This window comes from Camelina sativa, chromosome 20 (assembly GCF_000633955.1).
Source record: "Camelina sativa cultivar DH55 chromosome 20, Cs, whole genome shotgun sequence".
NCBI lineage: Eukaryota > Viridiplantae > Streptophyta > Magnoliopsida > Brassicales > Brassicaceae > Camelina > Camelina sativa.
The window spans coordinates 2,513,446-2,526,507 of NC_025704.1; the positions used below are offsets into that span (position 1 = coordinate 2,513,446).

Sequence of the window (13,062 nt, forward strand, 5' to 3'; positions counted from 1 at the left end):
AACTAAGATGGAATTGTCAGAACGGTTTGAAATTAAAGTTATATCTCGCTGTTTCATAAAAGATAGTGGATGTATTCAGTCTCGAACTAGTTCTCCCAAGTGGAGCAATCCCTCCTGCATACTAACCAAATGAAGTAATAAACTATCTAGTTTGAGTGAGAATAATACGTTTTGGATGTATCATGTATCATATATCACATATATTGGGTAAGACGTTTTGAATTGAGAAATAGCATTCTTATGGTGTTGTTTATTAAGTGAGGGATTGTGATTCAAATCAATTCACTACCCTTTCAGTTATGGTTTCCCAAATGGATCACTAGAAATCGATATGTTTTAACTCATGGTCTCAAGTAATAAAAAATAATGAATAAATCAAAATTGAACTTAAGAAAAAGAGTGTAATTAAAACTTAAAACTATAAAACATTAACTGAGCTCTATCTATTAGTATCTGATGGCAATAATATTTTTGCATTTGCATATATATATACATCATAGGTATGTGTGAAGAAAAACTTATTGACTAAGGTATTGATATCTCTTAAGCAGGGGACCAAACCTTTGCTAGTAGTATTTTCTAATTATTTCCAAACAAAACTCAAAACTGGAGGAGATAGGGAGAGGACCACACAATTTTTTTTTTTTTTTTCTTTTGTCTTAAAAATTATTATAAAGTTAAATTTTGATCTGCACTGTTCCACACACTAAAGTTTTATGCAGCCGATATCATAGACTTAGACAGTTTAGCACCATCGACATCAATTTCCAGATTCATATTTTTAAATTAGTGAACTTCAGAATGTGGAAACAAATTCCAATATCTTGTGACAGGTCATAATTTGTACCCACACCTAAATTAATAGTGACAGCATATTTTATTTTAAGAGAAACTAATATAATTATATTTAAAGATTATTTTAAGGAATTTGTTGATCCGTACATCAATTGACTTAAAACTATATGCATGATTTTTTTTTTTTCGTCGAAAATTAATTTATATTGATGATGAATATTAGNACCTATACAAATATGCATACGAAACATATACAACTATAGTCTATAGATAGTGGGAGGACGTAGTGGACACCTCTCAGAGTTTCCCAAGCAGTAAAATTTTCTTGGTTATACGTGAATTGTAATCGCATATATATAAGGATTATATGAACAAATTGTAACACACACCCACACAAGTATACTATAATAGTACCAAATTGTACACACACAGTCACACACACACACACCTGCACGTATAACGTAGTAATATATATAATGCTCCCTCTCAGAAAAAAAAAAAAGGGGCAGGAGCGGAATCTGCGATGTAAATCGTGGAGGGTTTCTATAATCTGCAAGTTCCTTTATTTAAATGTCTCTAAACGACAACCTTCCTTTGTTATTTTTGGAAAGTGGTGCGTGAAGCTTCACTGAGCTTCGGGTAAGTTGCTATTTTTCTATTCTTATTAGTCTTACATATTCATGATATTTTCTCGATTCCCTAGTAAAATAGCATCATCTCTTTATTTTCTTCTTCAAATCGTGTTCCCCCTTGTTGTTTGTCCACAAATGGTTCCCTTTTAGTTGTTCGTGTTTTCGTTATGAGTGAGTACTTTCCAAATACAATAATATTAATAGAGGATTCACTTGTTGATTGACTTATCATTCAAGTTGAAACCAATGGCGTATATCTTGCGTTATACAAATAGGTTCTAGGTACGTCACAGTCGACAGAAATCGAGATCATTTACAATATTTATAGTATAATTAAGGTTTTAAGATGATATTTTCTTACGCTTAGATGGAGTACTTGTACTCCCTATCTAAGTGTTCATTTTCGTATAATTGTAGATAATAACATTTTAGTATGTGCTTTTTAAGAAAAAAAATAATAATAAGAACAAATATGTCTCTCTAATCAAAACTGCTGAAACATTACGATTTGTTGAAACTAAGATGGAATTGTCAGAACGGTTTGAAATTAAAGTTATATCTCGCTGTTTCATAAAAGATAGTGGATGTATTCAGTCTCGAACTAGTTCTCCCAAGTGGAGCAATCCCTCCTGCATACTAACCAAATGAAGTAATAAACTATCTAGTTTGAGTGAGAATAATACGTTTTGGATGTATCATGTATCATATATCACATATATTGGGTAAGACGTTTTGAATTGAGAAATAGCATTCTTATGGTGTTGTTTATTAAGTGAGGGATTGTGATTCAAATCAATTCACTACCCTTTCAGTTATGGTTTCCCAAATGGATCACTAGAAATCGATATGTTTTAACTCATGGTCTCAAGTAATAAAAAATAATGAATAAATCAAAATTGAACTTAAGAAAAAGAGTGTAATTAAAACTTAAAACTATAAAACATTAACTGAGCTCTATCTATTAGTATCTGATGGCAATAATATTTTTGCATTTGCATATATATATACATCATAGGTATGTGTGAAGAAAAACTTATTGACTAAGGTATTGATATCTCTTAAGCAGGGGACCAAACCTTTGCTAGTAGTATTTTCTAATTATTTCCAAACAAAACTCAAAACTGGAGGAGATAGGGAGAGGACCACACAATTTTTTTTTTTTTTTTCTTTTGTCTTAAAAATTATTATAAAGTTAAATTTTGATCTGCACTGTTCCACACACTAAAGTTTTATGCAGCCGATATCATAGACTTAGACAGTTTAGCACCATCGACATCAATTTCCAGATTCATATTTTTAAATTAGTGAACTTCAGAATGTGGAAACAAATTCCAATATCTTGTGACAGGTCATAATTTGTACCCACACCTAAATTAATAGTGACAGCATATTTTATTTTAAGAGAAACTAATATAATTATATTTAAAGATTATTTTAAGGAATTTGTTGATCCGTACATCAATTGACTTAAAACTATATGCATGATTTTTTTTTTTTCGTCGAAAATTAATTTATATTGATGATGAATATTAGTAATCCAAATACAATTGGTTGTAGAGCCAAGTTGGAGGATTAAAACAATCAAAATAAAAATTACAATTTTGACAGCCATATTTTGCTAGAAGGTGTGCAACATTATTACCCTCTCTCCTTGTAAAACTGAAAACAACATTTGAGAAGTATGATGCCCATAGTCTAATATCTTGAATTAATCCATCTAAAGATATTTCTATGTGTTCTGAGTTGATGATTTTGTATAAAATTTGACAATCTCCTTCAAAGCATGATTTTGTATATGCATGATTTTTATTTTTTTTAAAATAATTTACTGATATTAAAATTCATTATGCGGATTTTTAACTATTATTCCAACCAAAATGTTAAAAAAAAAAAAATAGAACCAAAAACCAAATTAGGACTTAATGGGCCCATCCCAGAATGTTTAAGCAATAAATGGACCCTTCCCATAAGAATCTTTAACGGGCTATTCTCTATATGATTGGGCTTCGTTACACTTTGCTATTTCTAAAGTATGACAATACGATTTTACCCTTCGACATCCTCATATTTAAACTCTCTGATCCACAAAAACAAAACCCTAACCCTAATCTCAGCCGGAACCAAGCACAAAACTAGTGAGAGAGAGACTCAAGAAGAGCATTTCGTAACCCTAAAAATCACAAACCAAAAAAGATGGGTCGCGTTCGCACGAAGACGGTGAAGAAGTCATCTCGTCAGGTGATTGAGAAGTACTACTCTCGCATGACTCTCGATTTCCACACCAACAAGAAGATCCTCGAGGAAGTCGCAATCATCCCATCGAAGAGACTCCGTAACAAGATCGCCGGTTTCTCAACTCATCTCATGAAGAGGATTCAGAAAGGACCTGTCCGTGGTATCTCCCTCAAGCTTCAGGAGGAAGAGCGTGAGCGCCGTATGGACTTCGTCCCTGATGAATCCGCCATTAAAACCGATCACATCGAGGTAGACAAGGAGACACTCGACATGCTTGCTTCATTGGGAATGTCTGAATTGCCAGGCGTTGTTAAGGTTGATCCTATCTCTGCTGCTCCTATTGCTCCTTTTGGTGGATTAGGCCGTGGAAGGAGGTACTAGACGAGTATCGATCAATCATCCCACTCAGCTTCTTTCAGATGTCTGTGTTGGCTTCTTAGCTTCTTTTATCTGCAAATTTTTGTTTGTGCTTTTTTTTTTGGGTTGAATCGGTTTAAGTTGAACCTTCTATGCTCTATAAGCCTTAATGTTACTTATTTTCTTGGATAAATTTCTCAACTTTGTTTTGCTATTGCCAGATTTTTCATATATTCTTGTTTGATCTCTTATGCTTCTTTAGAGAACCTAGATGAAATGTAGGTTTGATTAGAACAGCCTAATTCATAGAATCTATTGGCTCACATTTGGTTTGAATTGTTAAATTATCTGTTGGCTCACATTTGGTTTGAATTGTTAAATTATACATCACTCTTATTGATACAAAATGTAGTTGGACACACATAAACACTGTATAAGTAGGAACACTCAGATGTATATCAATCTCAATCGTTTGAATTGCCTGCCATGCCAACTAGTTTGAGCATGTTGCGGTCTTCTTTAAACCTTTCTAGGACAGTACCTTTCATGGCGTTATGTTTGGTATCTATTTCGTTTGAGGCTTGAACGATTCCCCAACATTCTATGACTTCTGGCTGTATTCTGCTCGTCTTGGAAAGGCTCGGGCTACCAAACGTTGTGCATTCAAATGTCTGGCCTTGATCGAAGCTTGCTGATATAAACAGACCGTAGTGATTGATTTTACCTCCAAATCCTATGCCGTTTGGAATGTTCTCTGATGTGAAATTAGTTGCACACTGCACACGTTTACATATGTTAGAATATGCTTCTAATCACATTCACATTAGTTGTAACAGAGTGTTTGTAGAGAGGTATACCCATTGAATGTTGGTGTTTGCTCCAGTTGGTCTGTAAATGGCTGCTTTAGGATTTAGTTGGAAAAGGAAAGACTTCATATCTCCATAGAAATCGCTGTACCTCTCCCAAGGTTGAGAGGCGTACCCTCCATACACACAGCCTTCTTTGTCTTTGATGATTAACACAGATGCCGACATACCAGTGTTTCTGCAAGATAATTTGCATTAGCATCCAAAATAAGTCCTGTCTTGATTTTGACGAAGTTGCAAGCAAGGATAATGTTAGGTAAAACACTCACGATGTGTGTCCGAGGAATGTGTTGAAGCTTTGACCGTGTAAGGAACTGTGATACAGCAGCTTCCACTCTACAAGCTCGTGGTGAGGAAGAGCTCCTCCGATATGCCAAGCGTATTCCTTCTTCAACAATAGCCTATCTGAATCCACACCATCTCCAGAAAGCAGATTCGGGACTTGATATCCAGGTCTCACTATACAAGGTTCAGCGGGAATAACAATATGAAAATTAGGAGAACGTTTTACTAGTTTTGCCAACAAGAAATAAGTCAAGAACGAGAGAAGATAAAGAATAAACCTGGACCGGGGGGCATAAGCAAGCTTCCAAGAAACTTTCTGATAGTTGGAACATGTGAGCTCCAGCTTCTGAAATCCGCAAAAGTCATTCCTTTTTCAGAACCATCATCATCATCAGATTTTGAGAAAGTAGCAGCATTGAGTAACGCATCAACCATCTCCTTATAATCACTTGATTCTGCATCAGAACTCTCAGCGGAGAACACACTCTTCAAAATCACCACCAGTACCGACTCTAAATCAGACCTGAAGGATATACTAAAATGTATCACACAATCACAGCATAACAATATACTCTTGAGAGTTTCAGTTCAATTTCTATTCGAATGAGTTCTTAAGTGAATCAAGAGACCAATGAACATATAACAAACAGGTAACGAAACTATGTTGAGAGCCTCTCGATTGCTACCTTGCCAAGACACCATTGCCAGTGACATCCAAAGTCTGGTATATAAACTCAGCAATTTCATCATCGGTTCCTTTCTCATATGTTGCCTGAAAAAGCAACAAGATTTTTAAGTTCAACACAGCAACATTAGACTCTGGATTACAGGAGTTGCAATTGTAGCTTCGTGACAGTGTTGAATCCTCCTACGATCGGAGGAAGCTCAGAAGGAAAAAGACAAGTAGTAGTAAGTAGTAGTAACCTTAGCAATAACAAGATCTTCAAAAGTCAATTTATCATCTTTCCTGTGTTGAGTGACCATATCGAAGATCCTTTCTCCTAATGAACCACTCAGACCAAAATACTCCTGTGCAAAATCACAACATCGTGAGGCTAAAATTCAAAATTAATCAACCGACAGAAACCAGATGATGCGATGCAGTGACAGAGAAATCGTCAAAACCTGGAAAGCAGGGTAAGATACGTATTGGTGATTGCTCTGAGACTTGGAAGCGAGAGAGGCGAATAGAGATTTGAGATCTTCGAGCTTCTTCTGAGTAAAAGCTCTGCAACAAAACAAAACAAAACAAACACACAATTGAATAAGATCGAATTCAATTTGAGAAATTGAAAAAGGTGAGATTTTTTGTGTGGTTCTGATGAAGAAGACCTTGAAGCAGAAGTGAAGCGAGGATTCGCCGATGACGAATTCGAATTTCCCATTATTCCTCTCTTCTTCTTCTTCTTCTCCGGCAGGTTTCGCTCTCTGTTCTTCTATTATTATTTTTGTTTGATCTTTGCTTTCTTCATATTTACAATTTCACTCCCTTAATTATCTAAAATATTCTTAATTTACCCCATTACTTTTAATTCGTTAATCTCGAAGCAGCAATGAGAAAAATACGAACTTTTTTGACTATTTGTGTATTCGTTGAAAAACTCAAAATGAAGAGAGAGAGACTAAAGGAGGAGAAGACGAGGAGCACAGCTTGATTCATGCTTTCAGATTTCGACTGGTGAGTCTCATCTTGATGATTGCAACTCGTCTTCGTGCCTATCGAATCTACAGTTCTCGTATGAATACTTTTTTTTGTTGTGTTTGGTCTGTTTTGACTTTGACAAAAATAGCAAAGCTAAGCTCTTTTTTAATGTTTGATTTGAGCAGTAACTAAAGTTGTTTTTGTTCCTCAATTGGATGTGAAAGATTCATACTTTTCCTGCAGTTCTTGTAAACTGAATGTTCAAAGATTGATATGGAGTCTTTTCTATAGTTCTTATATGAGTTGTGGTGTTTGGTGTTTTTGTTTATGTAGAGCAGGGTTTTTAAGTCAAGACAAAGAAAAATATCAAGTAAAGAACCAATTTATCCTAGAAGATGACGAGATCGTGGGTGCTTTTATTTGTTCTTATGTTCATTGTGTTGACTTCTCAGTTTGAGTGGAATGAACAAGCTGATAGTGAAACTGAGACTAGTCGTCCTCTCATTCTTTCAGATCAAGAGCAACATATACCGCAAGGCAAAGAAACTCTGCATGAAAAGGTTTGTCTTTATACATGTCTCTTACTCTTTGGTAGAATTCAAACAATATAGAACTGTTGTGTATGTTGTTGACCTAAGGAAGGAGATGGGTTCTTAAAAACTGGATACTTTGTTTGTCCACTGCCTTCTCAGTGACACATTTCGTTTACTGACTTGCTTAGTTTAGAGGTTGAACTGAAACACAGTTCATCTCTTATCACTCTAAGTCTAATTGCTTCTTCATGTTTCTTGTTACTGTGGACTTTGTCTTACTATGCAGTTTTATTCTCTTACATACACTTTAGCTACTCACTCCAGATATAGTTTAATCTCCTTAAGCTCTCTAAAGTTTATCATAAATGTAGTAATTAGTTGATAACCAGTCAAATTTCCACATTTTGTGGTTCTGTGAAAACTGTGTGATATGCTTTTTTCTGATATGCGAGTTCAGTTTTATCTTGAGAACACATTAAGGGCTAGTTTCCAGCTTCATCTCATCCCTCTGAGCAGATCCCAATTTTGAGTCCTCCAAACGATATGATTGCCAAAGGATATACTTCGTAGTATGATCTAATGATAATATGAATTATATTTGTGACAGAAAATTCTCTCTCAAGAAAAGAAAATTCAAAAGCTTAATGAGCATATTCGAGATCTAAGGAGGCAGTTGCTGCAATGCAGAAATGAAAATCAGGTTGAGTTGAGGGAGCTAGAAACTGAGCTTGATCAGCTGCTATTAAGAGGTGTTTAATCCATTACAGGTATATCGTTTTCCTGTGGCACATGTTTCACAGTTTCTTTCCTATTAAAACCACTGTGAAATGGTGATGCTTGATTGAAAGCATTAATAGACTAAACAGTTTCTATTGATGAATTTTGACATTACCTATTAATTAGATATGGATGGCTAGAATTTAAGTGTGCCAACTAGTGTGATGCACTAGGATATAACTATTGGATATAATTAAGACACAATCTGGCGCATGCTTTCTACATTATTATCTGGGGCAGGCTTATTAATATTGGTTTTCCTTGTAAATTTCATTGTTGATCAGCTACATTCATCATGTTTCACATGTGATTTGCTTGCTGTCTCGACATTTTTTACCTCAGAGATGTCAATAGATCAGAAGAGTGTTAAGAGTGGTAGTTGAGAACTATTATAAACTGGCAAGAGATATAATGAAGGGAAAGTACAAATTTGCTTGAAGATGAAAGGTTTCACTCGACTTGATTCCTGAGTACTGTATTCTGAATCACATTTTTGGTGTGTGTGCAGATTGAAGCTTTGTCTCTCTAACCCCTCCTTAAGCGTAAATCCAGATTCTTGATCAATCTAGCTAATACCATAGCCCCTCTTTCTAAGCACTACACTTGAAACTTCTGTACTTTGAAGGAGAAATCAAAGAAGAATGTATAGCTAAGGCATGCTATTTGGTTTTGTTTTTCATTTTCTTGTATTTTAATATTGATACTGAAAGTGTGGGACTACTTGGACTTCTATGAAAAGACCAGATTCTGTCAAAAAAAAAAAAAATAGGACACACAAAAAATAGAAAGAAGCCAAAACTCAAGAAAATTATACTTACCGAGTATTTTGTGCCCAAATCCAAAAATTGTACTTCAGTATATGTAGTCCCCATGTAATTCCTAATGGCCAAGTCAATGTATGATCAATGATCTTGAAGAAAAAAAATATATATATTTGAACTAATCAAGCATTATACTGTAGTTATTTGCTTTAAATAGCATTCTTTGTCAAATTGATATAACTAACAAATAGTAGTGAATCAACCCAAAACTCAAAATGTTAAATTCTGAAGTAGATATATGCTGATATTGTGTAAACCACTTTCTCAATTTCTTGATAATTGACTTTTAATTATTAAAAGAGTTTTGGAGTTTTACACCCACATGAAATAGATCCGTTGTTATCGTTTCAATCTTTATGATCCTCCTCTCGCTGACCCATTTTCTACGCTCGTTATTTACGTACTTCCCATATGCATGAATTGTCAACATTATGATTGAGATCAATATAAATTACTAACATATATCTCGCGTTTCGTTGAATATGGAAGATATATCTTGACTTTTAGGTTAAATATATAGAGGGGACAATTACGTTAACACTATAAATCAGGATAATATGACCTAAAATTCTTTGGATGTTTCAAGTTAGTGCTGCCGATCGATATAAGTAACGATACAACTAATTAATGTCGTATGTATGTTGTGCTGGTCATATCACTTATGGCAAACATATATGAACGCTTAACAAGAATATTGACCGGGGCTTAAAAGAATGAAAATACGGTTCGAATTATCACCTTTACATTTGTTTTTTGTTTTTTTGTTGGTGATATCACGTTGGTTTTTTATTCTTCTTGTTTGACGCGATGAGCGAGGAATAACTAAATAACTAATCTCTAAAGTCAGCAATAGTAACTCTTTACCAAAAGAGAGAAAAACAACAAAAGAAAACAAAAAACAAGTCAGCATTAGTGTTTTTGAATGTGCCCACGTCGTTTACACGAATGCTATTAATTCGACAAGTCAACTAAATAGTTTTTTTATAGCCAAAGATAGGATGAGAGGCAATTAAGTTGCTCCACTGGTTAAAACATTGTTACTAAAGATAATCGCATAGAATCCATAGATTGTAAAAAAACAAAAAGAAACTAAGTAGAGAGAATACATAAATATATATATATATATATATATATATATATACTCAAGTAATTTGTTAAGAAAAATGTTTATTTGTCCTTGTGTTGAAAGATACGATCTTCACAATGATAGTATGATCTTTGATGCATGTGATATCAAGTTGCACATTGATTGGTGCAATTAAGGGTACCCAATTTATTGAATGCTCCCTTTGCTTGTTTTCTTGAAATTGTTAATGGTCGTGTCAAGAAAACATGAGTTACAATGAGAGTACGTATATGTATAAACTGCAGATAATGAATTTCTTTCAACAAATCTTATAATTGTTTAAAACAAAAATCTCTGTGACGAAAATAAGTCCACACCATCCATTCACTAGGCAGTTCACACATCCAATGATTAATTAATCTATTAACCTTTCTTAAAAAATTATGCTGCTAAAGTTGTAACGATAGCCGTTTGACTTAGCCACTCGGATTATTATTATAAGTACGAAGCGAATTCGAAGCTTCTTTTCATTTACATAAAGTCAGATTATTTTGGGCCAAAACAGAGAGATAACAAAATGGGACCAAAGAACAAAGAAGTAGATTTACGAGGAAGAAGTTAAGCTAAGTGCCTATATGACTTTTAAAAAATAAAAATTGGTCCCACCCAAATCCTAAACATTATATTCTATTTCTCCCACACATTCGATAACATTATCATTATACGAATTTGAATATAGAAAATAACACAACAATAATATCATCAACGCGAACTACTATATTTTATATGTTTTTGTTCATTTAAGATTCTTACATTGATCTTTTTTTAGTTGTGGATACAATATATATGGTTGATGTAGTAGTATTAGACTAATTAAGCATGATAAATTAAGATATTGATACAATACTTTAAGATACTGATAAATACGGGCCTAACATTAATTGTAAATCCAGCCAAACATGGTATTAAATTTATTTAAATGGAATTAATTGTAATGTTGTCAACTTTCATAATACCAGCATGCAGTTGGATACATATATTGTATCCGTATTCTTACGATTATAAATACGTTATTTAAAGTTGTGAAAAAAATACTACTATATGCTAATTTGTTAGACTATTTATTAAACAAGTAAAATAATAAACGTTCTTCCAAATTTCATTAAATAACTTCACATGGGAAATTAAGTCACGCTGCAAATACTAGTTTTGCTTTGGGTGTGAAGCTAAGTCGTTTTGTAGTATAGCCATTACTAACCTTGTCATCGCTATATTTATTTTTCATATTTAGTAAAATTTAATTTTATCATGTGAATCGTAATTAACATTAATACAAACTTTTGTTTCATTAGCATGTAAAATTGTGTGAACAATCAAGAATAATAGAACAAGCAACCATATCAAAGTTTTGTATAAGACTGATCAGGTACTGTTGGTACGATTCTTCCTTGTATATAAATAAACAACGCAAGACAGTCACCATCTATATATCATATAGAGACTGAGAACTTTACATATTCATTCAAAATCTCTAGAATTTCTCACAAACTATTGGTTTAGAGGTTTGTAGTTGTATAGTGAAAAGTGAAAACTCCTATAATCAATCAACTGATTTGATATATAACAAATAAACACAATTGATCAGAGCTTAATTAAGATCCACCAACATATCTGTTTATTCATATTTTCAACTACAAAAACTTGACCACCAAACCTTGGACCCACTCTAAAATACTTGATGATGGGGTTTATATGATCACTTTGCTCTCTCAGCTCTCTCATCCTCAGTTTTCTTCCTTGTCCCCAAACTTTCAACAAGCCAAAAAATATATACTCTAATTGAAAGAAAAAGAAGAAGCAATTATGAGATTTAAGAAAATAGTGATGGGTAGTTTCGGAAGTTGCATAATTTATACTTTTGTCCCCCCTCTCATAAAACTTTTAATAAAACTAAAGGCCAGGGAGGTGGTTCACCCTTTTATATATTTGGCTTGTATTTGGGGTTCTCTGTACCAATTCTGGTGTCTTGCCATTTAATTTTGTTTGTGTTTCTTTAATTTCAATTTAATTTCTTTGACTGTACATTTTTTCTTTTACTTCGAAATTATGATATTTTTTTCAACTTTTACTACTAGTATAAACATCTAATTCAAGTTGGTTGCCATTTAATTTATTGGTTCCATATATTAACTCTTTTGAAGAAAATAAAAATAAATAATGGTTGTTCTTTGTTCAGTTGAGTATTTAATTTGATTTCTGTGTATTAGCCATTAAACACCTCTCTTGTTCTTTTCCTCCTCTATATTTAATATATGCAATGAATTGGATTCCTGCAAGAAATCTACAGATTTTCTTGTGTATTTATTAAATACATTTAAGAAAATTAAATTACTGGTTTGAAGTTGAAAAGAAAAGTAATTAAAATTCGATACTCTTTGAGTCTTGAGGCATTAAAATCATCCATTAACCCATCTGATAGTATCATCTAGTAGTAGTATACTTCAATTCAAAATCTTTATGATTCTCTCTTTCTCTCTCTCTCTCTCTCAGTCCTTTCTCACTCATAATTAAATTAAAGCCTTAATGAAAAATCTATCTATCACCTCTTTAATATTTCTCTCTGTGTTCTTTCTTGTATATAAAGGCCTAAGCTGAAGCAATCCAACCACCAGTAAATAAGACAGAAGACTCTTCTTTGTGAGTCAAGTAACAAAAGTCTTTTGAGATCACAGAAACCCTTCTCCTCAATCCGCAGGTTTCAAGGTATTTTCTCCGACCAAAACTCACTTAATTCCACTTATAAATTCTCTTCTTGTCTGAACCAATTCAATACAACACAGAAGGATGAGTCGAAGAAGTCCAAAGCTGGAACTGAAGCTGAATCTTTCTCCGCCTACGTCAAGCCAGAGGAGGATGGTTCGATCTCCAACCCGCTCTGCGACGACTTCACCGACGTCACCGCCAAGCTCATGCGTCTCGTCGGAGATGAACCAGGATGAGCCGTCTGTGAGATACTCGACAAGTCCAGAGACAACCTCGATGGTTCTTGTCGG

General features: G+C 33.8%; 4 protein-coding genes across 5 annotated transcripts in view; 3 read left to right on the top strand and 1 right to left on the bottom strand.

Annotated features, from left to right (window-relative positions):
* Window positions 3,511-4,252, top strand: LOC104768817 (40S ribosomal protein S17-4-like). Its single transcript, XM_010492874.2, has one exon. It carries the CDS (start codon window positions 3,621-3,623, stop codon window positions 4,041-4,043), a length of 423 nt encoding a protein of 140 aa, XP_010491176.1. The 5' UTR covers window positions 3,511-3,620; the 3' UTR covers window positions 4,044-4,252.
* On the bottom strand, window positions 4,345-6,613 carry LOC104768818 (TLD domain-containing protein 1). The gene is made up of 8 exons (XM_010492875.1): window positions 6,503-6,613; window positions 6,296-6,398; window positions 6,095-6,199; window positions 5,857-5,942; window positions 5,449-5,693; window positions 5,155-5,344; window positions 4,877-5,063; window positions 4,345-4,795 (listed from the first exon to the last, which is right to left on the bottom strand). Exons 1-8 carry the CDS (start codon window positions 6,553-6,555, stop codon window positions 4,484-4,486), a joined length of 1,281 nt encoding a protein of 426 aa, XP_010491177.1. The 5' UTR covers window positions 6,556-6,613; the 3' UTR covers window positions 4,345-4,483.
* Window positions 6,740-9,010, top strand: LOC104768819. 2 transcript variants are annotated; one of them, XM_010492877.2, is made up of 4 exons: window positions 6,740-6,848; window positions 7,146-7,372; window positions 7,953-8,112; window positions 8,631-9,010. In XM_010492877.2, exons 2-3 carry the CDS (start codon window positions 7,208-7,210, stop codon window positions 8,100-8,102), a joined length of 315 nt encoding a protein of 104 aa, XP_010491179.1. In that variant the 5' UTR covers window positions 6,740-6,848; window positions 7,146-7,207; the 3' UTR covers window positions 8,103-8,112; window positions 8,631-9,010. The 2 variants fall into 2 exon arrangements, with proteins under 2 accessions (XP_010491179.1, XP_010491180.1); XM_010492878.2 differs by having other exon boundaries at window positions 6,747-6,848; window positions 7,151-7,372.
* The window catches only part of LOC109131138, a 6,795-nt gene continuing 6,219 nt past the window's right edge, over window positions 12,487-13,062 (top strand). Inside the window, exons 1-2 of the mRNA XM_019241753.1 lie at window positions 12,487-12,772; window positions 12,850-13,057. Coding sequence (XP_019097298.1) covers window positions 12,854-13,057 — 204 coding nt within the window. The 5' untranslated portion in view covers window positions 12,487-12,772; window positions 12,850-12,853. The remainder of the gene's footprint in view (window positions 12,773-12,849; window positions 13,058-13,062) is intronic.